At 35.3% G+C, this 24,498-nt stretch overlaps 1 protein-coding gene across 7 annotated transcripts in view; it reads left to right on the forward strand.

Moving 5' to 3' along the window:
• MAP3K20 (mitogen-activated protein kinase kinase kinase 20) overlaps window positions 1-24,498 on the forward strand; it is a 237,716-nt gene that overhangs the window by 139,680 nt on the left and 73,538 nt on the right. For all 7 annotated transcript variants that reach the window (XM_037849344.1, XM_037849339.1, XM_037849342.1 and 4 more), the window contains exons 6-10: window positions 5,491-5,519; window positions 5,631-5,768; window positions 12,613-12,699; window positions 18,064-18,138; window positions 23,055-23,161. In XM_037849344.1, the coding sequence (XP_037705272.1) occupies window positions 5,491-5,519; window positions 5,631-5,768; window positions 12,613-12,699; window positions 18,064-18,138; window positions 23,055-23,161 (436 nt within the window). The remainder of the gene's footprint in view (window positions 1-5,490; window positions 5,520-5,630; window positions 5,769-12,612; window positions 12,700-18,063; window positions 18,139-23,054; window positions 23,162-24,498) is intronic.

The following is a 24,498-nucleotide window of genomic DNA, read 5'->3' on the forward strand; positions in this document are numbered from 1 at the left end:
TGAAACTTTATTTTGTTTCATTTCTCTTCCCCCTTTTGGTCCTGAAGGCTTTCTCAATCCTATCATGCCGGGTCCAGTCTCATCCCCGGGAGTCATTTCCCATGTTGCCAGGGAGATTTACACCCTGGGGAGTCATGTCCTACATAGTGGGGAGGGCAGTGAGATTTCCTGCAGAGTTGGCTTAGAGAGAGAGAGGCCACATCTGAGCAATGAAAGAGATTCTCTGAGGGTGACTCTTAGGCACAATTATAAGTAGGCTTAGCATCTCCTTTGCAGTAACAAGTTTCATAAGGGCAAGCCCCAAGATTAAGGACTTGGCCTACTACAGTGGTAGTCCCCAATGCTTGTGAGAATATCAGGAATTCCCCAACTGGGGAAGTTTACTACTTCCAGTTTTTCACCAATCCCTCAAGGGGGCTTTGCAAATACATTTTTATTCTCTGCCCAAATTACTCTGGGATGTATCAGGGCTTTATGCTAACCTGTACAAACTAACCTGATCTAACCCCCTATTCAAGGTTCCATATAATTATGGTGTTTAAGTAAACTGACTGTACAAGTTAAATTTTATAGCATGCTGCAGAAAATACAGATTTTCCACCAAATAACATCTCTTCCTTTGGTCTCACATAGAAGTTAACATTTTAAAACACAATCAATATCATCCTTTTCTCTTTAGTCTGGTTTACCATAGTCCTAACCAAGTCCATTTTGTTCATATCTGTAATTAAAGTCTGATCTTTTTCAGCTTCTTTAATATTTGCTTTATGGGGTAATGCTGATAGTCATAGCTGCTGAACTTTGGCTCTGAGTCTCAGGTGTCACACAGATGCCCGAAGTTCCAGGGACTGACCAGGTTTTACACAAAGAGCTCATCATCTCAGCATTTAGAAATAATCATTACAACTCATGAATAGAGTGACTACTCTGACTACTCTAAGAGCTTACAATCTAGGAAACTACAATAAACCTTCACGTGATAACCTATGCTCTCAGATTAACTTCTCAGAGTTGGCACATTGTGGTTATTCCATATTAGTGAGGCGTTATAATGTTTATCTTTTCGATTCTGGCTTATTTCACTCAACATACTGTCCTCAAGGTCCATTCACCTAGTAGCATACCTCACAACTTCATTTCTTCTTGCTGCTGCTCATTATTCCATTGAATATATATACCACAGTTCACCATTCCATTTATCAGTCGATACATCCTTTGGTCATCTCCATCCATTGCGAATCGTGAATACTGCCGCCATAAACACCAGTGTGCAATGTCCATTACTCTCATCCAAGTATATACCCAAGTATATACTCTCATCCAAGTATATACCCACTAACGGGGTTGCAGGACCATATGGTAACCCCATAGTTAGCCTCCTGTGGAACCACCACACTGGCCTCAAGATGGGCTGCACCATTCTACTTCCCTACCAACAGTGTGAATAGGTACATCCCTGTCTCTACATTTTCTCCAGCACTTGTATCTCTCTGTTTATTTTTTAAGCAGTTTTATTTACACACCATAGAATCCATTCTAAGTAAACAATCAATGATCCCTGGTATAGTCATATAGTTCTGCATTCACCTCCACAACCTATATGGGGCCATTCCCATTTCTTCCACAAAGAAAGAGGAATAGAAGAAAAAAATGAAGAATAAAAATATAAAAGATACAAGAAAAATTAAAATATACAATGAGAAGTTCAGACAACATCACCACCACCAAGAATCCCTTATCACTCCCTTACAACCCCCTCTTATAGACATTTAGCTTTGGTATATTGCCTTTGTTAGAATTAATGGAAGCATCTTACAATGTTACCATTAACTGTAGACTCTGGTTTGCATTGGTTGTATTTTTTTTCCTTGTACCATCCAGTTTTCATCACCTTGCAATGCTGACATTCATTTGTTCTACCTCTTTTAAAAACATTCTTATATTTGTACATTTAATCACCATCATTGACCACTCTAGGTTTCGCTATGTTATACAGTCCAAGTCTTTATCTTCTATCTTTCCTTCTGGTGTCACACATGCCTCTAGTCTTCCTCTTTCATCCATACTCACACTCATCTTTGTTCAGAGTGCTTACAGTATTGTGCTGCCATCACACAGTATTATGCTATTCATTTCTGGATCCATAGAGTCAATCCTATTTATCCTTATGTACTCCTTCAGCATCAAATGCCCAATTTCTAACCTCTTTCTATCTCCTGATAACCTGTGTTCTCAACTTTAACTCTCACATTTCATTCATCCATGTTAGTTCATATAAGTGAGTCCATAGAGTACCTGTCCTTTTGTTTCTGGCTAATATCACTCATTGTAATGTCTAGTATCTACCATTTTGACTTCTCGAATTTTATGTCGTATTCTTATTTTATTTTCCCTCTCTCTCTCTTTTTACTCTTACTGATAGTCTTCATTCCTACCTCTTCTCCAAACCTTTCCTTCCTATCTGCTTGTGGTGCTCCCTTTACTATTTCTTGTAGAGCAGATCTCTTGTTCACAAACTCGCTCAATGTCTGTCTGTCTGAAAATATTTTAAACTCTCCCTCATTTTTGAAGGGCAGTTTTGCCGGGTATAGAATCCTTGGTTGGTAGTTTTTCTCTTTCAGTATCTTAAATATATCATGCCACTGCCTTCTTGCCTTCATGGTTTCCACTGCGAAATCTGTACATAGTCTTATTGAGCTTCCTTTGTATTTGATGGATTGCTTTTCTCTTGCTGCTTTCAGAATTCTCTCTTTGTCTTTGACATTCAATAATCTGATTATTAAGTGTCTTGGAGTAGGTCTATTTAGATCTGTTCTGTTTGGGGTATGCTGCTCTTCTTGGATCTGCAACTTGATGTCTTTCATAAGAGATGGGAAATTTTCAATGATTATTTTCTCCATTATTGTTTCTGCCCTTTTCCCTTCTCTTCTCCTTCTGGGACACTCAGTGGCACGTATATTCATGCATTTCATGTTGTCATTCAATTCTGAGTCCCTGCTCATATTTTTCCGTTCTTTTCCCTTTCTCTTCTTTTGTGTGTAAGATTTCAGATATCCTGTCCTCTAGTTCCTGAATTCTTTCTTCTGCCTCTTCAAATCTCCCTTGTGTTTTCCATTTCTTCTGTTGTACCTTTCATTCCCTTAAGTTCTGCCAATTGTTTTATCAAACTTTCAAGTTCACCCAATGTCTTCTTTATGTCCTTCATCTCTTTTGCCATACCTTCCCTCAACTTGTTGATTTGATTTTTGAATTGATTTAGCATATTTGTTTGAAGAGCTTTAATTAGTTGTTTAAACTCCTGTATCTCATTTGAAGTGTAATTTTGTTCCTTTGGGCCATATCTTCATTTTTTCTAGTGTGGATTGTACTTTTTTGTTGTCTAGGCATCTGGTTTCCTTGATACCCCAATCAGATTTTCCCAAACCAGATGGGCCCAGGTCTCAGGAAGAGGCTGTAATCAATACGAAATTTCCCTGAGAATGGGACCCAAAAAGTTGTCAGACTTTCCTGTGAGGCCTCTAGATGCTATGCTTTTCCTATCCTGTCCAGCAGGTGGCGCTTGTCAGCCCTCAGCTCCCCACTGGCATAAAGAGATGCATTGCCTTTAATTCTCAGTAGGCCCTGTCCGTACCAGGGGCTGAGAGTGTCAAAAGCCAAGCTTAAGCTGTTTCTTTTTTTTTTTTTTTTTTCTCTCTAGGCCCTTGTATCTGAGTTCTTTGAGGGAAGGCAGCTACTTGAGCTGGGCCCTGCCTCCCCCCTTTTCTTAGGGAGATGAGCCCTTTAGGGAATTGTCTCTTACACTTGAGTTTTTCATTTGACTCGCTATCTTTGCTCCATCCTTGCCTGGGCCAGCACTGACAATTGAAAGTGCCTGAGGCTTTCTCAAATGAGCTACTTAGGATGAGAGAAAGAAAAAAAGAAAAAAGAAAGAAATCCCCTTTTCAAAGCCAGTCCCCAGCCCCCCAGTTACCAGTCAAGAACCAGAGTTGGTGCCCAGTTTTCTGTGCCCCTTTTCTTGGCACACAGCCATTTAAAGTGTTCTGAACTCAGCCGACTCCAGAAGCCTCTGTTTTTATTTATATTTTTTTTCCCATCAGCCCCACCTCCTCTCTGCTGGAAGAAACTTGCAGGTTCCTTTCCTGCTTGCTCTGGGTTTATCTGTGCTCCTAGCTTGTATTCAGTAGCCAAATTCATTAACTAAAACTGCAGTTGGAGCTTAGTTGAGCTACCCTCCCTTCCTCCTAGTAGAGTGTTTCTTTCTCCCACAGGGAAGTATTTCAGCTCAGCCTGCCATGCTAGTGGCAAAAGGGCACCAGCTCTGCAGTTTGGGGAGCTTTACTTCAGTTCTTATGCTGAGATCTCAGCTGTTCCACCCATTCCACACTGGTGTACAATGTGTGTTCAGTCACATATGTCCCCCGACAGTTGTTCTTAACTATTTACTAGTTGTTCCTGGCTATATGCTAGTTGTTCCAGAGGACTAACTAAATTCCACAACTACTTATGCTGCCTCCGCCTCCAGTTTTATTCTGCTCTAGTATAGTCTCTACTCTGCACATTTGATCATTTCATTCCTCTGTTTAAAATCCTTCACTGGCTTTCCATTTTTCACAAAGGTTCTTCTTAACCTGCTAAATGCCTTCCAGAAGTGCTGTGCCTTTTTTTTTCTGCTCTTGAACTTTGCATAGGCCCTTTCTTTTACCTGGAAGTAACTGCTTTACTCCCCCAGCTCTCTTCCTTCTAGTTAACTCCTGTTTGTTTCTCAAATCCTTGCATAGGCGTAATTTCTTCCAGGAAGCATTCTTCAGCCTCCCTAAACTACCTTAGATATCCCTGTTCTTTGTTTCTGTAGCACTGTCTATTTTTTTCATTATGGAGTTTATCCAACTTTTTTGCAGATATTTGTTTAATTATCTCTCCCATTAGACTGTAAGCTCCATGAGAGCAGGGGCAATGCCAGTCTTGTTCACTGTCCTCTTTCAGAACTTAGCACATGGTCCCACACATAGTAGGTGTCAGCAAAATGTTAAATGAATGAATGTATGAATAAGCGAATGAATGAGTATTGTCTCTGTTTCAAGAAAATTAGTCTTCAACCATGTATACCATAAAAAAATAATTGCCATGAAGTATTAATGCTAATGCTTCAAAATGACATTGACTGTCCAGAGGCAGAACCCAGGTAAAAATTTATTTTTTTCTGACTACTAATTCTGTGCATTTTTACTGAACAGTACTGCATTTGGATTAAACAAATGCCTTGAAAACCTTTTTACTCAGCACATCATGAAATTAGGTGGTGGTATGTTTTTTGTTTTTTTAATCTCAGATCCGTTTTGTAAAATCTTCATTGCAGTAAATAGTTTATTTACCTTTCCTAATTCCATATGGGAGACAGAAGTAGAATTTATGATTTTTTAAGTGTAAAATATATTTCAAACAAATTAGATGATTGTCATAATCTTGCTTTTTTTTTTTTTTTTTTTTTAGTTGTTATAGCTGCTGATGGAGTATTGAAGGTAGGGCTCTTTTAATTTTTAGAAAACTTGGTAATTTGAGATGTGGATTCTTGTGGCTGACAATAATTTTATTAGTAAGTAGAAAGTTGATAATTATTTCTCTTTTCTCAGATCTGCGATTTTGGTGCCTCTCGGTTCCATAACCATACAACACACATGTCCTTGGTTGGAACTTTCCCTTGGATGGCTCCAGAAGTTATCCAAAGTCTCCCTGTGTCTGAAACTTGTGACACATATTCCTATGGTGTGGTGAGTTCTTTTCTCATTTCTTGTTGCTAAGAAAGTATAAAAAATGGCCAACCTACAGAAGAGGGCCATAACAATTTATCCCCACTAAGGCAATGATGCTGTTGCTGGTGGAATATATAGACTAACGGCAACCAGGGAGAATCCTTTCTAATTACTGAAGTATTTATTTTGATCAGTTTTACATCTGAGTTATTTTGTCCTGTGTTGAGAAGCAACCAAGGCCACTCCTAATAAAATTAGCTGAAAGCTGAAATCGTGTTGGACTTCAGGCACTACTGTGAAGAGTACTTTCCTGGGTAGACATCTGATGTAGACTATCCCTATAATTCAGTGGGAGTATGGATCATTTGTAACAGTAATGCATTGTAATGGATTATTCAAACAGTATAAAATTACCAGTAACTCTGCCAAATAAGTTAATAGGATGTTTGGGGGTAACTATGTATAAAACTGATTAGTGAGTTTCTGGAGAGTACAAAAGAAACTGTATTTAGCATTTAGCGTATGATCTTGCCTGTAGTTGATGGAAGTCTTATATAGTAGTTGTTACTATTTGAAACTCAAACGTAAAGCATTATATAGGTATAACAACCAAACAACATATTTACAAGAATATAATAATGTATATTGATGTACATTATGCTTAAGGAATAGAAACCAGAGGAGTGACTCAGTTAGGAGCAGAAGCTTCTGAGGAGGAGTTTTGTAGTAGACGATTTTTGTCGTTGTTTAATTAAAGATGTGGATTTACAAAACAATCATGCATAAAATACAGGGTTTCCATACACCACATGCAAGTTGCATTGGTGTGGCAAATTTGTTACAACTGATGAATGCACATTTTTATAATTGTACTTACAACTGTAGTCCATGTTTTAACTTAGGGTTCACTCTTTGTGTTGTGCAGTTCCATGGATTTTTTTTTTTATATGCAACTCAAAATTTCCCGTTTTAACCACAGGGTAGTTCATTCTTGAAGAATAAATTATATTTGCATTAGCAGAAAGAAAGAAGCAGAGGTGGAAGGAGTTCTTTGGTGGAAGAAGGAATTCGTTTGTTGTGTTTTTTGAGGATATGTTTTTATTCCTGAAAATCCCGTATGTTCTTTAAATAGTATTTGGAACTCCCTGTCTCTGCATATTGTCTCTCAACCACCACCTCTCTACTTACACTATTACTTCTTAGAAGGAAATTTTCAGAGTAGTGGGACAAGAAACTGACTATTTTGAGCCACAATCAATATATCTCTTCTTGTTTAACCATGTTTTCTGACTTAAGATAGCAGCTAATGGCACAAAAGAAGATGACATTGTCAAACACTTTCCTTTTGAAACTGTTAATCAGTCGCTAGCTATTTGCTGCTGGCTTCATTACTTAAGTTTTGGATTGTTTCAATTGGCTAGCTTTTTGTAAATCATAACACATCCTGTGTACACCAAATTAATTTACTATAATAGAGATGAATTTTGTTGGCTATTAAAAAATGAAATATATGGTTTTGGCCAAAGGCTTAAATTTCATAGTTTGGACGACAACAGTGGCATAGGCCAAATACCTAAAGCACCTTATTTCTGAGTGTTTCTAAGAATGAAGACTATCAACTGTTACAGACAGTGATCAAATCATTGTCATTGAAAGAAGGGAAAAAAAACCATAATTTCCAGAAAAGACTAGTTTCTAAAACTGACCTATGTCAAAAATTACCACTTTTTTATAGAATTTATTCATAGAAATCATTTCCTGGGGACTCTGAAAATGGGGAAGTTGGTTGCAATTTAAGACTTTGTGAGATTATTTTTTCTTATGAAGTTATGTTCCTTTCTTCTTAAATATTTATTATATCAGGCACTGTGCTAGACATCAACTTAAGGTAATTTAAAATTTATTTTTCCTTGTTGGTACCAATGTCTCATTTTATTTTGTAGAACAGAAGTTGATACATTATTTCTATAAAGGACTAGATAATAAATATTTTAGGCTTTGAGGGCCTCTTAAGTCTCTGTTGCATATTCTTTTTGGCTTTTTGTTTTTCATAACCCTTTAAAAACATGAAGACTATTCTGCATTCTATAGCAGGTCATAGTTGACAGATCCCCGCTATCCTATTATAAGAAAGAACTGGAAGATATGCTGAGAACATGGCTCATTTATCCAGAGTCGATAGTGATTCAACAAGAGACCACAGTTCTCACCCCTTTTGCTTGCATGTATATAAATATTTATAAGAACATATTTAGATGGCTATAGTATTTTAAATTATTTTGCACATTTATATGAATTAGATTTTTGAGGCTCCCTTTAGCACTCAACTCTACAAATCTATACACAGTGCTTTTACTGCTAAAATTCTCCCCAAGTCTTGGAGTTTCTCTATCTCAGAAATTTTTGACCAAAAGACACAACTATGGAGTTATGTATAGCATGAACTTTTGGTCTCAGTATTATTTTATTTGTGAAAACAAACTTCACTGCATTCTTTCAAAGCCTTACATTTGGTAGGGACTTAGGTGTGAAATGCACCCATCTATTTTTCCTTAGCTGAAGTGGAATCTTACTGCCAGCAACCAAGAACAAATTTCTTCTCATTATGTAAACTTTAAAGATGTTAAGAGGTGACTTCTGTTTGTAGAGCTGAGGATCTTTTCCTGTATCGTTTTAAAATCCTTTTCACTCATTCCACATAGATCCCCTTCTTAAATATGGTTTATTTGAATAAACGTTTCTGTAACTGCATATGCTTAATTTATTAAAAAGCTTTCGATCAGGTGACAATGCCCTTCTTTTCAAAGTAGGTTGACCTTCTTTCTTGGCTAATTAGGTTTTCTGTCTACTTGTTTGCTGACCCTACCTTTTTGTTTTGTTTTCTTTTGTTTTGTAGGACTTAACAAATTCTTAACAAACCATTCTATTAAGTGATTTAACTTACTGAAACAGCCTTTACAGTCAGCCACTGAACACTCCCAGGGCTGTTCTATATTTACACACCAGATGTTCTTCTGAATCTATTTGCCCCAGTCACATGCCTTTGAATATCAGTTCTATGTTCAAGTTGTCCCTTAACCTGTAGAAACAAAAAGGCCTTTTCAGTGAATCTGTTTGCCTTCAAACACCTTCTGCTATTTTACTATCTTGAAGAGATAGGTTCACTTCAGATGCCGGTTAGCTTCACCTAGGTGAGATAGCTATATCAGCAAAATTCCATTCAGAGAAGTGTACATATGCTAACTTAATTATAAGCAAGCATTCAGGATTTTATTTAATTTTGACCCCTTCCCATTCTTTTCTGAACAATCACCATTAGTGAAAGAAAAAGTATAGGGGCATTCTTTCCAGAGCCTTTTTATTTAAACAATCACATTTTTTTAAATTGAAAAAAGCATTGCATGTTTAAAATAGATATCACATAAAAGAACAAGAGAGGACAGTTGTTAAGGTAGGAGCCATGTTAGTTTTAAAATTTTGTGGTTTATAAACTTTGAAAATAATTCCTATCTAGGAAAGCAGTGTAGTTATTTAGAATTTTTGATGACCTTTCAAAAATAGGTTGAGTAGCCAGGACAAGTTATCAGTACGGGGATATCCCCTGTTTGCATAAAACACCCAGTAGTTCATTAAGAGTTTGTTCTGTTCATTGACTCCTGCACCCCAGCAACCACACACACAGTTGAATAAAACAAGGTGGGAAAAAAAGGGTTGTCTTTTTTAAAAATCCTATCAAAAGAAACTCAATATATTTTTGCTTTTTGTTTTCCTGTTTTTTCAGACTCATTGTAAGGATTTACCCCCAGTAGTACTCTGAAAAGTATTTGCCTCCCCAGCTCGATAAACCTGTGTTGCTTCTTCACACGTGGCAAGAATAACTAGCCTTTACAACCTTAAAATAAATGTGCTGCAAATGCCAGAAATGTATCTTATGACCCTTGCTTCTAGGCTGGTAAACTTTGCCAGGAAGGCAATTATTTCTCCCCTTTTCATAAGAAAGGAGATTTCTCTACCTCTGTATGATGACTTCTCTTCAAAGACCACACCAGAAGGAGTGTTCAGTATGTTATCCACAATAAAGGAAAGACTTAAGGAAAGCAAAAAACATTAAAATAAGCTTTCTGAGAATATACGACCCAGCTACTCTTCGAAAACAAAGCTATCCTAATGACAATGCAGAAAGGATTACCTTCTTAGAAACTTCTCAGCCAAAACCAGCTTTGAGAATTTGAGTGGCTTAAGAGAGCTCATCATTGCCTAGCTTGTCTGTGAGTGGTGTTCCAGAACAAACCTGGGCTCAGGTAAAGACTCTCCATTATTTGTAAAAGAAAAGACAGGAAAAATACGCAGCATTGTCAAAGTTTCTATTCTATAAACTAAAAATAAGAATTTTCCTTGGGAGCACAGTTTAAACGTGAGGACTTTTCAATATAAAATGAGTTGGAAAATATTTTTAAGGTGACAGATCACGATAATGTTTGGCCTGCACCTCCATACCTGCTATTTTCAGAAATTAAGATAGTTTTAGACCTCCAGGTGACTTCCTAAACAAAGTTACTTAACTTTTGTGTACCAAATACCACTTTGTTTAGTGTTGAAAAGTTAGTGTTCTGTCTTACACCACCCACTTTATGATGCATTATTGAATCTGGTGAATTAATAATAGGAAATCATCAGATGTGCTGATACTGGAATTAAACTAAGGACCACATTTGGGCTTCAGAACACAGTGGTTAATGACACCATCCCCAACAATTTTACATCCATCCAATAACTCCCTCAGCTATAGTTAGCTCTAGAGAGACACAGAAGAGGTAGTAAAATGAAGCCGGCTTATTTTTCAAGGGTTAGAACTCTTAGAAGTGTAACTCTTATTAGATTTTGGACATTTTCCAGCTGAATATTTTGGAATAAAGAGTCACAAAGTATTTTTTCTGGTGTTATTCCCCAAACTCTTGGTTTTGCATTTCATTTTACCTCACAAACCCAATCGGTCTTTTTTTATACACTATATTGTGCATGGAGATCAGACTAAGAAAGGAGGGGGTGCAAGGCTGCTTATCTGAACATTTGGGGGTTGGAGCATATGATTTATTTGAGACTGATTCACTATTCCCATTCTCCTTAAAAATACCAAATCCATTAGTTTACTTGCCCTTCATATCCTTTCCCCTCCTCAACCCCAGCACCAGTGGAGTGGTTATTGCAACAAATTGAGGGGCTTCATTTCCTTCTCAGCCCTCTTGCTGTCCCGGTGCTGGCTGTCAGGAGTGGTAAACATACCTGTTCTGGCTCTCACCCTTTCCTTACTTACAGTGTCAACCAAGATTGTCCCCTTCTGGGATAACCCTTACCTTTTCCTAATCCCTACTGTGACTCAAATAGAATTATTCAGTAGTTCTTCTAAAGAAGTACCTTACACACTTGATTAAAAGCCCAAAGAGGCTTCAGTGAATTTTTTTCCCCCTGCTTGAGCAGCATCTGCCAATTTCCCTGATTTTCCTGCTAATTATGTTCACTATTAGCCAGAATTCATCTAACATGTTGTGGCTCAAGTAAGACTGAGCACAGACTGAGGCAATAGTGGATATAGAATTAATGGTTTATAGGATTTGGCTGAATGAAATGTATGGCCTTAATCTACATTCTTATTTAGAAAAGGTGCGTGTGTGTGTGTATTTAGAACAATGGAAATTTAAATCAAAACTGCTGAGTTCTCTTTTTATTTCTGCTATTACTCCATACCTAAAATATGGCATGTCATATTCTCATACTGCAGCTTTTGCTTCTTGTAGTTAGTTACATGGGATTAAGAGCTTGACATTCAGAGTAAGACAGAGGTTCATATTCTGCCACTTGACAACTGATTGTCTTTGGACAAATTGTTTAACTTCCTTAAGCTTTAGTTTCCTCATATAAAAATGAAGATAATATCTAATTTATAGGGTTAATATTAATCATGATAACATGTAAAGGGTTCAACAGAATACCTGTAACATAATAAATACTCAGTATGTTGTAGTGGTAATTGTGATGATTATTGATAAAATTGGAATTTTTTTTGCACTTCACAAAGTATTAGTAGACTCAATTTTTGGATGACCATTTATATAAAAAGAGAAAGTAACTGAATGTACAGATTTCCATCAAGGATTGCCAGAAAGAGGAACACACATAAACATACACACAGAGTCAGCCTATATGTACATAAAGTGCTTCTTACATTTTAGAATATAGAATAATAAACTATGTTATAGGTGGGTGAAAATGAATATATTAATATCCCTTAGAGTAACTCATTTTGAGAGCAGTTTCTTCAAAACACGAAATCAAAATGTTGCAGTTTTGTAAGTATCTACCATTATGGGTTAAGTATTTTAGCCAGTGATTTGGATTTGGGGCTTAAATTTTTTTTTTGGTGAAACCATTATTGAAACTTTTAAAATATTTTTGAATTCCCAGTTGTTATCTCATAGAGAAATTTATCAGAGATTGAAAGTGGAAAGGGTTTCAACTAAGAAATACAAAATGTAATGTGTGGGAAGTCATGCGAATTCTAATAACTTATGAGATAAAATTAAATCACTGAGGCCTGTTGATTTAATAAAATTTATACCTGGGTCTCAGTGTCCTAATTTCTGGACCAGGTTTTTTCTTTATAAGAAAGAAGACAAAAAAAAAAAAAAAGTATGTAATATATGGAATAAGTCCTATATATGAATATGTGCATCTTGCCCAAGTGTCTACAGATGGAGTTGGTTGTGTCTGGTAATTAGATGCAGTTAAATGTTAAATAAAATTTCAGTAATATAGGAGAAATATAAAGTACAAAAATAAAAATTCCATTTTCTTATTGTTCCAGGTTCTCTGGGAGATGCTAACAAGGGAAGTCCCCTTTAAAGGTTTGGAAGGATTACAAGTAGCTTGGCTTGTAGTGGAAAAAAACGAGGTAAGACTACGTTTCTACATTCAGGTACATAGATCAGAAAACAGTATTGGGGTTTTGCAAAAGACTTTTTCATCTTCTTCAAATTGAAAGTAAGTTCACGCTTATGGAAAGATTAGCAGTAGGAGCTAACACAAAGGGTCAAAGTGATGTTATTCCTCATGAATGGACCCTTTACATCTAATTGTTGCAGCTTCACGTCGTGATGCTGTAGATCAAAAATTGTACAAGTACTGTACTAGTTTCTCAGTCTCAATTGTAAAACCTAGGGGTTTGTTCTTAGTGATGAAAGAAGCCATTGCGTCCAAGGTAGGGGAACAGTTTAACTCCATCTCCTGCGTTTAGGACATCTTTTTTACTGGCCGGGAGTTGATATATCTGTAAGAGACCTTCAGCTACTTCAACTTACCTCTCCCAGCAGGAGTCACTATAGTACAAGAAACTGTCGCTTAGATGAGAATTTCAAAAATAAAAGAAGAAAAAATAGTTTCAAAAAAGGGAAAAATTACAGTTTTGCCACCTACGTTGAACACTACATTGAAGATGAGCTTCTCACTGGAATTGGCGAGGCAGTGGCATAACTGTTCGCTTCTTCATGCAGAGCCTTTCCATTTCAAAAGAACTTCAGTGGCGTAAACACCGTTTGTGCTGTGTCCCCAGCCTCGCTTTTCTTCTTCTCACAAATTGAGGCTTTCAGATAGTTGGACCTATGAGCCTACATCAGAGAACATGGTACATTCATATCAAAGAGAGCAACTACATTTTGAAAGGTTTAAAATTGTGACTGAAACGCACAGCCATGGAAATTCTCAGCATAAGGATGAAGCATCTAATATCAAGGTATTATGAGAACTTAGATCATGCAATGGAAGCACTCAGTTGTCTCTGGAGTGCAGAACAACTCTATTTCACAAAACAAGTTCATTTCCACATCTTATCTGTGCCCTCTACAAAGGGAAAGAGTGTAATCTTAGGATAAAATAATTTGCTAAAAAGACTAATATATAGAAACAATCCCTTTTTAATGCTTTAAAAGAATTGATCTGATCCCCATGTGAGTGCAGGAACAAACTAGGTTAATGAAAAAGCTGCTATTGACTAGGAGAAACCAAGTTTCCATTTTTTAGATCACATAATCCAGAGTTACCTTATGAATTTGCCCTCCTGATTCATGGGGAATGGATGAATTGCTCATGCTAGCTGAATAGGATGGGAGAAAGCTGCCAATTTAAGAAAAGTCGAGGAATTATATTCAAAAAATGTGTCTTACTCTCATTGTTTCATAGTTCAGTTTTAATTAACTATGATAGTAATTCCTGGTGTGCTATTAAATAAGACCTTACACCTTTTACAAGGATAGCTGATATTTTCATGATATGAGAGCCCACTTTTGTCTGTTCTGGTCCTTTTGTTAGTGAGATGATTACATATTTGGTTCTGATTTACAAATGAGAGTGAAGAAAATTGTTGACCATCTATTGACTGTGGAGCAAAATACCCATTGTAATCATTTCCTTCTAAATTGTTTCAAGATAAGCTAGAATAAAGTTTTTTTTAAAGCTAATCAGCCCCTCCAAATATTTATAATTAATGTTTTAAAATAATATTTCATCTAAAGGTTGGCAGAAAAGGCATGAATCTAAAGTATTTTCAAAACATTTGGAGTATCTTTCAAGGATTTTTAAGCTAAAGAGAAAAATGAATTTAGAAGTTGCCTTTGGATAACTGACTTGAGGATCGGGAATCACCCATACATAACCTTCAGAACTTCCTGAACACTGTACAATGAGGAAGCAATCTTCCACTTTTCCCCCAGTGATCCTGTGCAGTAGTTTATTCCATCCATCATGCAATCTGATGATCAGCTAGTAACTGATGAAGACTACTCCAAAACTTCCTTTGCTGTATTTATTAAATATAATATTAAGTGGAAAGAAACCCATATGGTAAAATAAGTTTTCTCAACTTTCTAATAAACTTAAGGAAACTTGGGTATTATAAGGAGCTTTATCTATCTGTTGTCATTCTGCACAATGTTTAAATGTCAAAAATATAGAAATTAAGTATAAATGAAATTTTCATTATCATCATTTAAAACAGGTGTCTTCATTTCACCTCATAACAAATTCTGCTTATATAGCATTAAGATAATTTCCAAGGATTCTTTTTATTTATAATAAAATTGAGACTTTGACCTAAATAAATGTAATTTATAAAATCCCTTTAACTTCTAATTTTTAAAAATTATTTCTCTATTTCTACTTTGAAATACCTTGAATTAATAGATGTTAGTTATTGGGTTTTAAAGAGGAGGTTGTATTTTTTTAACAGGGCTTATTTAAATAAAAAATGACATGTCTAAACTTTCAGGAAGACATTTGAATTGTGATCTACTCACCCTATAATGTACCTATATCCAAATATTAGAATTACCTTTTTATTTTTACTTTCTTATTTTGAGATAATTATAGACTAAAGGAGTTGCAAAAATAATACAGAGAGTCCTGTGTACTCCTTCCCCCTGTTTTCCCCGGTGGAGACATCATATAAATCCATAGTGCAATAGCAAAACCAGGAAACTGGCATTGTTACATGACTCTTAACTAGACTGTGGACCTTTTTAGTTTCACCATTTAGTTGCTTTTTTTTTGTTTTTGTTTTTGTTTTTTGCATCTATAGAAAATCACTGGTTTCTAACAAGTATATCTGAAAGTCTTTGCTTCTAAACCTTTAATAATGAAATAAGGCCTTCAAATATATCATTTTTACTAATATTAATCCTATTAAAGCTAGAATCATAAAGCATTGCTAAACTTTGCAAAGTAGACAGTGGATCTTTAAGGTTTTAGAGAAGGCTTGAGATTAAGAGTGTGTTACTAATACATTTTAAAAAGTAACAGATATGTTTGCCTTTGTCATTTCAATAAAACACAATTAGTGGTCATTCAAAATGTTCTGGTAGTATAATTTCTATTTTTGTAAATACCTAGATTCTTATTTATATAAAATGAATTTTGTTTTAAGTAGCAAAAGTGCTATTCTTGATTATCATAGAAATCCTCATAAAACTTAATCCACTGCCCTGACTACATTTTAGGAAAAGATAATTAAATACTTGACTTAAAAAATAATATTTACATCTGTTTTAGAAAGTGGTGCGAAAAAGACAAAAGTGGTTTTAAAAAGTCATCCAATTTAGTGGTTGGAAACTATTTTAATTTAAAATTTAAAATGCTCATTTCATTTTTAAATATTTAAGCTTTATGTAGTTTTGCAAACCCAAGGCTAAGACCTGGTTGTTTCATAATGTTTTAATGCATCAGGAATGCCCACAGTTACGTAATCTGCACTTAAATATTTTGGGTTCTATTTTAAAGTACACTTTTTAATGCACCAAAATAATCCCTTACATAATGTGTCTGAGTCTAGATTTAGCAGATTCTTGACCATGTCAGATTATTTAAAATAATTATGTCTTTTTGTATAGTGTCTCAAATGTGGTATCTAAAAAGTTTGTCAGTGAGAAAAGATGATAGAACTGATCAACATCCATATTCATCCAGTTCACATTTTAGTTTTTGGAAGAATGTTGAGACAAAGTTATACTGAACAATGTTACATTTTTATTAAAATATTTAGTAACACATGGAGTACATTCGGTTGCATAATTGCGATTATAGTCTGTTTTTATTAGTTCCCACCCCCAATCATCTTATATTTTAAAAAGAAAAAGTAAGCACCTGATTTTGTTTTACCTTCATGAAAGGTTTTCAGTTTACTTTACAGTAAAATGATAGTACAGTTTAATACATCTTGTTCTATTCTATGAAATCACAAGATAAGAAGTTAGAAAGAACTTAGCGTAGCCTCCAACTTGGAGAGGGTGGTTTTGTTTTGATTTGCTTTTAAGATTATAATTCCAAAGATAGATTGTCAGTTTTCTTGCCAAAGCAACTGCTTTTCTAGTTTTACATGTGGCTTCCCCTACACCCAACTAAGTTCCTTTTTAAGTTTCTTATTTGCAAAATGTATTTAGCAAACAATAGTGTGGAATAAATCTTCTTACAACAGTGGTTCTCAACCCTGTCACACCCAGTGCTTTTCATGTTACCTGTGTGTTTATGCTCCCTTTACTATCCTGAAATGAAATTCAGAGATAACATAACCTACCTACACACATTATTTTTTAAGTCAACATAATTTTCTAACTGTAATGTAAAAGAGAAATAAAAGAAGTATATATTGAAATTTATAAATGCTCAGGTATGACCACACTAAAGGTGATAAACGAAGCAGTTTAAGGTGCTTGCACCTTTGGGTAAATAGAATTCAACAGCTACAGATGCTATTAGAGCTTGGTTGTATTAATGACTGCAGTGCTATGAGCAGCACTGTTGTAGGTGACATTTTCCAGAAATCTTGGTAACATTACAAATAAAGCAAAACCAGTGTGCCCTAGGTTTGTTTATTTGGTTGTTGGCATTCTTGGAAAGCTCAGTGTGCTTTAAAATTTTTTATTTATTTGTCAATCAGAGTTTGATTCTATGCTCAGAAAATTAGAAACCACTTTCTTTGCTTTTTTCACTTATTTGAATGCATGTGGGGCATTTGGAATTGGGTGGGTTGCAAGAGTTCTTGATCATGTGGGATTTTCCAATACATTGAAGGATGTCTAGCATTCCTAACCCCCTCTGCCAGTTGCAACCTTCCAGTCTTGATAACAAATAAGTATGCCCCTGCAGATTTCTAAACTGCCCTCTAGGGGCATTGCATGTATTATGAGAACCACTGTTGTAGAACGTTAGAATGGGGCTGGTCTCACAATATATGAGTTTGACGAAAACTAAGCCATAATGAGTCATACATTTTAAATCTTTTTTTATTAATGAGAATATGAACAGTTCTTTAAAGTTATCTATGTGATCTTACATGCTGAAGATGCTTTTGAAGTTGTATACCTACTGCCAAAGGTAAACTGGTTTTCCAGTTGCCTGATCTATTTGCATATTTGAGTTGCCTGTAAAAATACAGTAATAGATTATGGTTTTAGATTTAGTATTTAAGTTCTAATTTGCCTCTCTCCTACTGTAAGTTCTTCTAGATTTGATTCTGTGTTTTGTTGGATTTTCTCCATTATCCGATACCTCTTTGGAGGAAAAGTATAAGCATCTTCAGAGGTTGGATATTATGAATCCAAATATACATTCTCTCCTGTTGTATAATAATCAGAGGAAGCTTTAAATTTCATGTCTTGTTTATGCTCTTAAATTGACTCTTTTATGACCCTTCAGTTAGTATTTGCTTGCCTTAATGAGTAAATCCTTATGTTTTTTTATTTTGTTCTATTTCATTTTCCGTCTATTGTAGAGATTAACCATTCCAAGTAGTTGCCCTAGAAGTTTTGCCGAACTGTTACATCAATGTTGGGAAGCTGACGCCAAGGTATGTGTGTGTGTGTGTGTGTGTGTGTGTGTGTGTGTGTGTATTTTTTTTTTCCAGAATTCTGAAATTTGTTTGTTTGACTTTGAGTTTTTAAAACTTGGGACAATAAAATCCATTACAAAGCAATGCTGGATTGCTGTTCCTGTGAGCTCCCTGATTGCTTGTTAAGGACTTTTGTTGACATCTGCATCTCTGGATCTCCAGAAACTCATGATTAGTTGGCTCTTTCTTGCAGCACTCTTTGGCATTCTTGACTCAACAAAAATAATTTTTTTTCTTTTTTAATTATTTTTAATAACTATTGCAAACTTTACATTAAAATGATGGCTGGCTCTTAATAGTGTCTGTTATATTCCAGTCACTGTTCCAAGCACTTTATGTGTATTAACTCATTCCTCAGAACAACCCTGTGTAATAGGTACTGTTATTATCTTCAGTTTATGGATGAAGAAGCCAAGACACACAACTAGGAAGTGGTCAGTCTGGACATGAACCCAAGCAGTCTGACACAAGTCCCTGTTATTGACCACTATACTATATTGCCTTTCTAACCACAGACCAGACAAAAGTAGCACTTCTAGAGACTCCTGACATTACTCCCTGTCCAGTTTCAGTAATGTTTTTTAAGCTATCAAAATAGAGTTGGAGAAATTCCAAAACTTAAGCTTACATGTGGTTATCACATTTCAGCAAGAATGGCCCATTTCCTTCCCCAAAAGGTCGTTTTAAAAGACTCTCGGAAACATACAGAAATACTTGCAGATTCAATGGTAGGATAGTCTTGGATTTGCTTCAAAATAAAGTGGAGGGAAATGGATAAGTGTATAGATTAAACAAGATTGGCCATGATAATTTTCAAAGCTGAGAAATAGGTGTATTGAGGTTCATTCTATTGTTCTCTCTAGTTTTGTGAGTGTTTGGAATTTCCATAATAATGAGTTTAAAAATTTTAAAAATTCACGTATTCAACATTGAAATAAGAGAGCAGTTATACTCAGGAAGGGAACTAACATTTTGTAGTTAAAAACTGTACAGTTTTTCACAGAAATCAATGAATAAATCTATCCAGGGAATAAAACTGACCTTTCAAATACAGCTCTTGAAAGAAAAACGTAACAATGGAATTTCTTCCTTAATTTAAACTCAGTTCCATTCTGATCCCCAAGAAGCACTAATAATAATAATATATAGTCTGTTTTTCTACAAGACATTTCATTGCTGTGAATAACTCATAAACAGTTGGTAAGTATGGGAATTATGTTAGTATAACACAGAATTCATGTGGATTCATACATGGCTTTTTCCAGCACATTGTTCTGCACCACTAAGAACAGCAGAACTCAAAGTACCATAATCCAGCCAGCCAAACACAGCAGGGACCACAGTGTCATGAATCCCATTCACTCCGTGTGCTCTTATTGGCTTGGTCTGGCCCGTGCTTTGTCTTGGAAAGACTTTGTCTCTGGTTCTCCTCATCTTCGTGCATTTCACTCAGCAGCCTCAACGTTGCTTCTGCTCCTGTTCATCCAGCTACCCTCACCCTTTTTAAAAAGTAGAGTCCCATATTTACTTAGTATTCTTTTTTTATTAAAGAAAGTTTTTAATTACATCAATACTTTTGTTTAGGATAGTTAGTTTTTATTTTCATTTATTTTATTGCTATTATTATTGTTTGTATTATGACAAAGTTGCATAGGTTTTAGATCTTCTGCCCTGCCCCTATTTATGCTCCATTATTTTTAGTGTGTGATTTTGCAGAATGTGTGGATTTTTAGGCATTAAGAGAAGTGCCTGTACTTTGCAATGAATCTCATAAAAACTACAGTGGCTATTTGCAAGCTTTCTTTAGAAGCATTTATTTTATATTGTTATAATGGTATCGTACTATCCTTTTCCCACTCTCTACCAATTATATGTCCATTGGGTCATATAGCTGTAATTTTGGCAGTATTTTCCTCTCTGACACTTAAAATTTCACCTACAATTATTTGTATTGAATTAGAGAAATGCAACTAGATATTTTTACTATCTCAAAGCAGGTTTTGAGTTTCTTAATTGGAAACTCTGTACTGCATTAGTTACAATTATAATTATGTTTGTGGTACATTAATTAAATGATAATGTAAACACCTCACATGAGGAAGGCCCAGTGTTGATGCCGTGAAGTTGGGATACTATGTGTTTAGGACCAAAGGACTATTGTTTTCTAACCACATGAAATATAAAGAAAATTTCAAAGTTGACTTTTATTTCCTTTATCCATGGCATTTGGTTCTAATATAGCTAATACATGTCCTCTGTGAGCTTTCATTTACATCAAAATCCCACATTTCCAATGCTCTTTCTCATTGCTGCTCTCCCTGAGATACACTTTATATGCCCTCATATCCTGAACATGCCCTCCTTCCTTCTTTTCTTTTCTTTTCTGAATTCCTCAGCATCACGTCTTCCCCACCCCATATGTAGTACACCTTTTCCTAAACCACCATAGCTTTTTATCAGCCAGGCTATTGCCTTACTTCGTACTGTTAAATTTTATAACCTTTTCGTCCTAAATAAATTGCAGAGTCTTTGAGGGAATAGAGCTAGTTTTTAATGTGTGTTTCCATACAGTACCTTAACTAAATTTAGAAAGTAGGTGCTCAATTTGTTTTTGATTGAAGTAACCAAACCAAGTTAAGATTCCTGAGAGGCATACTTTAGTTCTCTGGCTAGAAATATGTAGCATTTCAACCAGAAGTCAGTGCCAGTCCTGTGCACATATGTGGAGCAATAGTTGGTTAAAATATTTTCTCCTTTTTTTTAATCCTTAGACTCTAGAGTATTAATAAAGAAATTAAAATAATCCAATTATAGAAAAGTGGTCTTTTGCAATCAGAAGGGGAAAAAAGTATGAAAGAAAAAGTTGGCATTAGGTAAATGTCGGATCACTCCAGTGGCTTACAGCAGGTACTCAAAATAGTTTATTGAAAAGAGGAAGGAAGGAAAGGTGGGTCTTAGTTCAAGTTCTAAAGTAACATTTCTAAAATTAGGAAAAAATAATGGTTATAGCCATGAGTTTGATAAAGAGTAATATCTTACTCTTATGTGACAAAAGAATTTGAATAATGTGATGAAATGGTTGAAGAGCCTGATGCCCTAGAATCAAATACTCTTAAGTTTGAGCATAAGTTTATAACTTGCTTCCTGTGTGATGCTGGGCAATTCATACTTTTCTGAAACCAATTTTATTCATCTATAAAATGCAGATAACAAAGAAATAATGTATGTAAATACTTAGTAAGTGGTCCCAATCATGATTATTTTTATAAGGGAAGTCTGTATAATACCTAAAAGGAACCTTCAGTTCTGAAAGTTCTAAATCAGAAATTCCCCTTTAGAGGAATTTACATAAGCTCCTAGACCAATGTTGTAGTCTGTAATCAGAATACTCATACTAAATATTATTACCATAAAATTCTACATTACTATTGCTTTTTAAATGTTCACATTGATAATTTCCATCTCAGAACAGTTTCTACCTATAAAATTAAGATTTTTCTAGGGATGCTTGTAATCTAAAAAGAATTTTACCTTATTTCAAGAATAATTGTAGGGGAAAATATTCTTTAAAAATTCATTAGTTCCTCCTGCTGCTTTTCCACGCAATGGAAAATTATTTGTAATATAACTAGTTCCTGTGAAAGCAATTAAAACATTTTTCCTTTTGCAGCCTGGCACATGGTAGGAGAAATTTAAATGGGAACAAAGTAAAAAAATAGCAAACTATTTTTCAAGTTTCCTACTTAAGACAATTTCCTCTTTGCTATTAGAAGGCTTAATGTGCATCAGTGAATTAGCCATTAGCCACGTATCCCCTCTTCTTAACACACACACACACACACACACACACACACCCTTAACAGGTTATGATGCTGGCAGAACTCAGAATAAATATCCCAGTTTTATCTTCCTGAAAACTGGAAAATTGCCTTTCTTAATTATGTAGGAAGCACTCAATGCCTAAGAAAGAGCAAGCCACCTCAACGTTGTTCCTTCTTGTTTTTGTGCTCCCAAATTAAAATGCATGTTTTAATTGCTGCAACTGTAATTTGTTCAGAAATGTTATAATTACGAGGTGTGATGGGGAGAGAATGTGCATCATCCTTTTATTACCTTTCTCCATTTTTGTTTTAACCTTTTGTCTCAACCTTGGCTGGAGTCTGAAGATATAGACTAGTGTTGTTTTGCTAGCTAAAGGAATACATTTAACCACTGCTTTTTCAATTTCTAGTGAACAGTACCTTATAGTTGCTCAGCATTAACACTAGTTATAATGTGGAGTAAACATCGAGAACAGTGAAGTTATGATGGCTTTGAAACTGGGGGATTTTTTTCTGAGTGGCTGGTTTGGGAAATTGTATTAGTTCTGATAGATATACATAGGTATATTTTCCCCCAACATTTTGTTATAAAAATTTTCAACATATAGAAAAGTTGAAGGAATTTTACAGTGAACACTGCTGTACCCACTACCTAGACCCTATTCTACCATTACTTTTAAGTATACTTGTTTTATCACATAGATAGAATTTTAAAGATGTTACTGTGTCCTTTTAGGAGTCCTTAATCATACCCAAAAGAGAAAATTGGCACTCTCCCTCCCTGGAGAGAATAGCCCTAATTATTCCAACCTTAGGGTGTGAGATAGAAAAGCAGCATCTAAATCTGTTCTTGTGAATAATTGATTGAAATTAAAGTTCAGGGTTCCCCTAAACCTGAGAGATCTAACTGATGGTTCTAAAATATCTAAATTAGGACATGTTTTATTTTGTTATAGTGTGTTGAGCTTATGATGCTTCTTGTTAATATCTACATTTTCTCTTAAAGATCTTTCTCAAGTCCCAACGAATAATTACTTATTTTCTCTTCTTCAGAAACGGCCATCATTCAAACAAATCATTTCAATTCTGGAGTCCATGTCAAATGACACTAATCTTCCTGACCAGTGTAACTCATTCCTGCACAACAAGGCAGAGTGGAGGTAGGTAGTCATGATACCACAGTCGCATCTTCCAGCTCTAAAGGACCATGACTAGCTTCGATGAGGAAGAGAACCAGATAACCTGATGACAGTTCTGATTCCTAAGTATAGCTTAGAACTTTTATTTTTTTTTTTTTTTTTTAGATTTTGGCAATTTTAATTAGTCCTACATTTCATATGTAAGCAAAAAAAGAGTATTCTTCTCAGGTTAACCTTGCCGTATGTCTGAGTATTTGGAAAGAATATTGAAATCATATCTTCCAAGACAAAAGATGGTTACCAGTCATTTCTCTGTATACACTTTGTTAGTAAACTTTGGCCTCTGTTCAGTGAGAAATAAAAATACTGTTTGCCTGGAAATTTGCAAAGCACTGTATCTGCAAATTTGTTAAAAAGAAAAGTTTTGATGTTATAAATCCTATTAAATTTTGTCACTTGTAAAACAAACTTAGTAATGAAGGAATTGTATTGTGTGAGTGGAAAAAATAAGCCCAGGATGAAGCATTTGAGCCAGGTCACATGATATACAAATATAAATAGCATGTTTGGGAGCTGACATTATTCCTCCCTTGACTCAGCAGAGATTTTAAGTAACTTCATCTCTGCTCCTGATAGCCATGGTAGTAACACGACACCGTACGCCATCTGCTGATGCCAGGTGAATACTGCATGCACTTGAACATTACTGAGTTGATTATTCCAGTTTGTAGACATTTCTTTGGGCTTTTTGTTTGACTGGTGTTTTACAACAAATTTACTTATTTTTATTCTTTTGAAACCAGTGAGTTAAATGAATTTTTATCTATGAAAACTAAAGTGATACTGTAAGTTTGAATCTAGATGTGAAGGACTTTTTTCTGGGCTGAAAGAATTAAAACACGCAAGTTATACTTGTTTCCTACAGTAAAAGAACCCGAGAAAATGTAATCAAATCATTTCTCTTTAAAATCCATAGATAGGTTCCCATTATTCTTAGAACAAACATTGTAATACTTAAGATTCATAAGGTTTACTGGCTCTTCAGGCGTCATCTCAAGAGCATTGTTCTGCCCCTTAATGGCAGGCTTTCTTTCAGTCACTCAGCTGATACATATTTCTTCCACATTTAGTATCTTTGAAAATGTAGTTTTCACCACTTAAAACTCATCCCAGGTGCACATGACACTAGACTTCCACACCCTGCGTTAGCTCCCACTGATCATTTAGATAGCTGTTGAAATAACACGTCTTCACTGAAGTGTTTCCTGACCCCAGATCTGATGAGGTCCCACATTATGTGCTCTGAGAGCATCTCCTTCACAGCTTTTACTACTATTAGAATTAATTATATAATTCTG

The sequence above is a fragment of the Choloepus didactylus genome, chromosome 9 (assembly GCF_015220235.1).
Source record: "Choloepus didactylus isolate mChoDid1 chromosome 9, mChoDid1.pri, whole genome shotgun sequence".
NCBI lineage: Eukaryota > Metazoa > Chordata > Mammalia > Pilosa > Megalonychidae > Choloepus > Choloepus didactylus.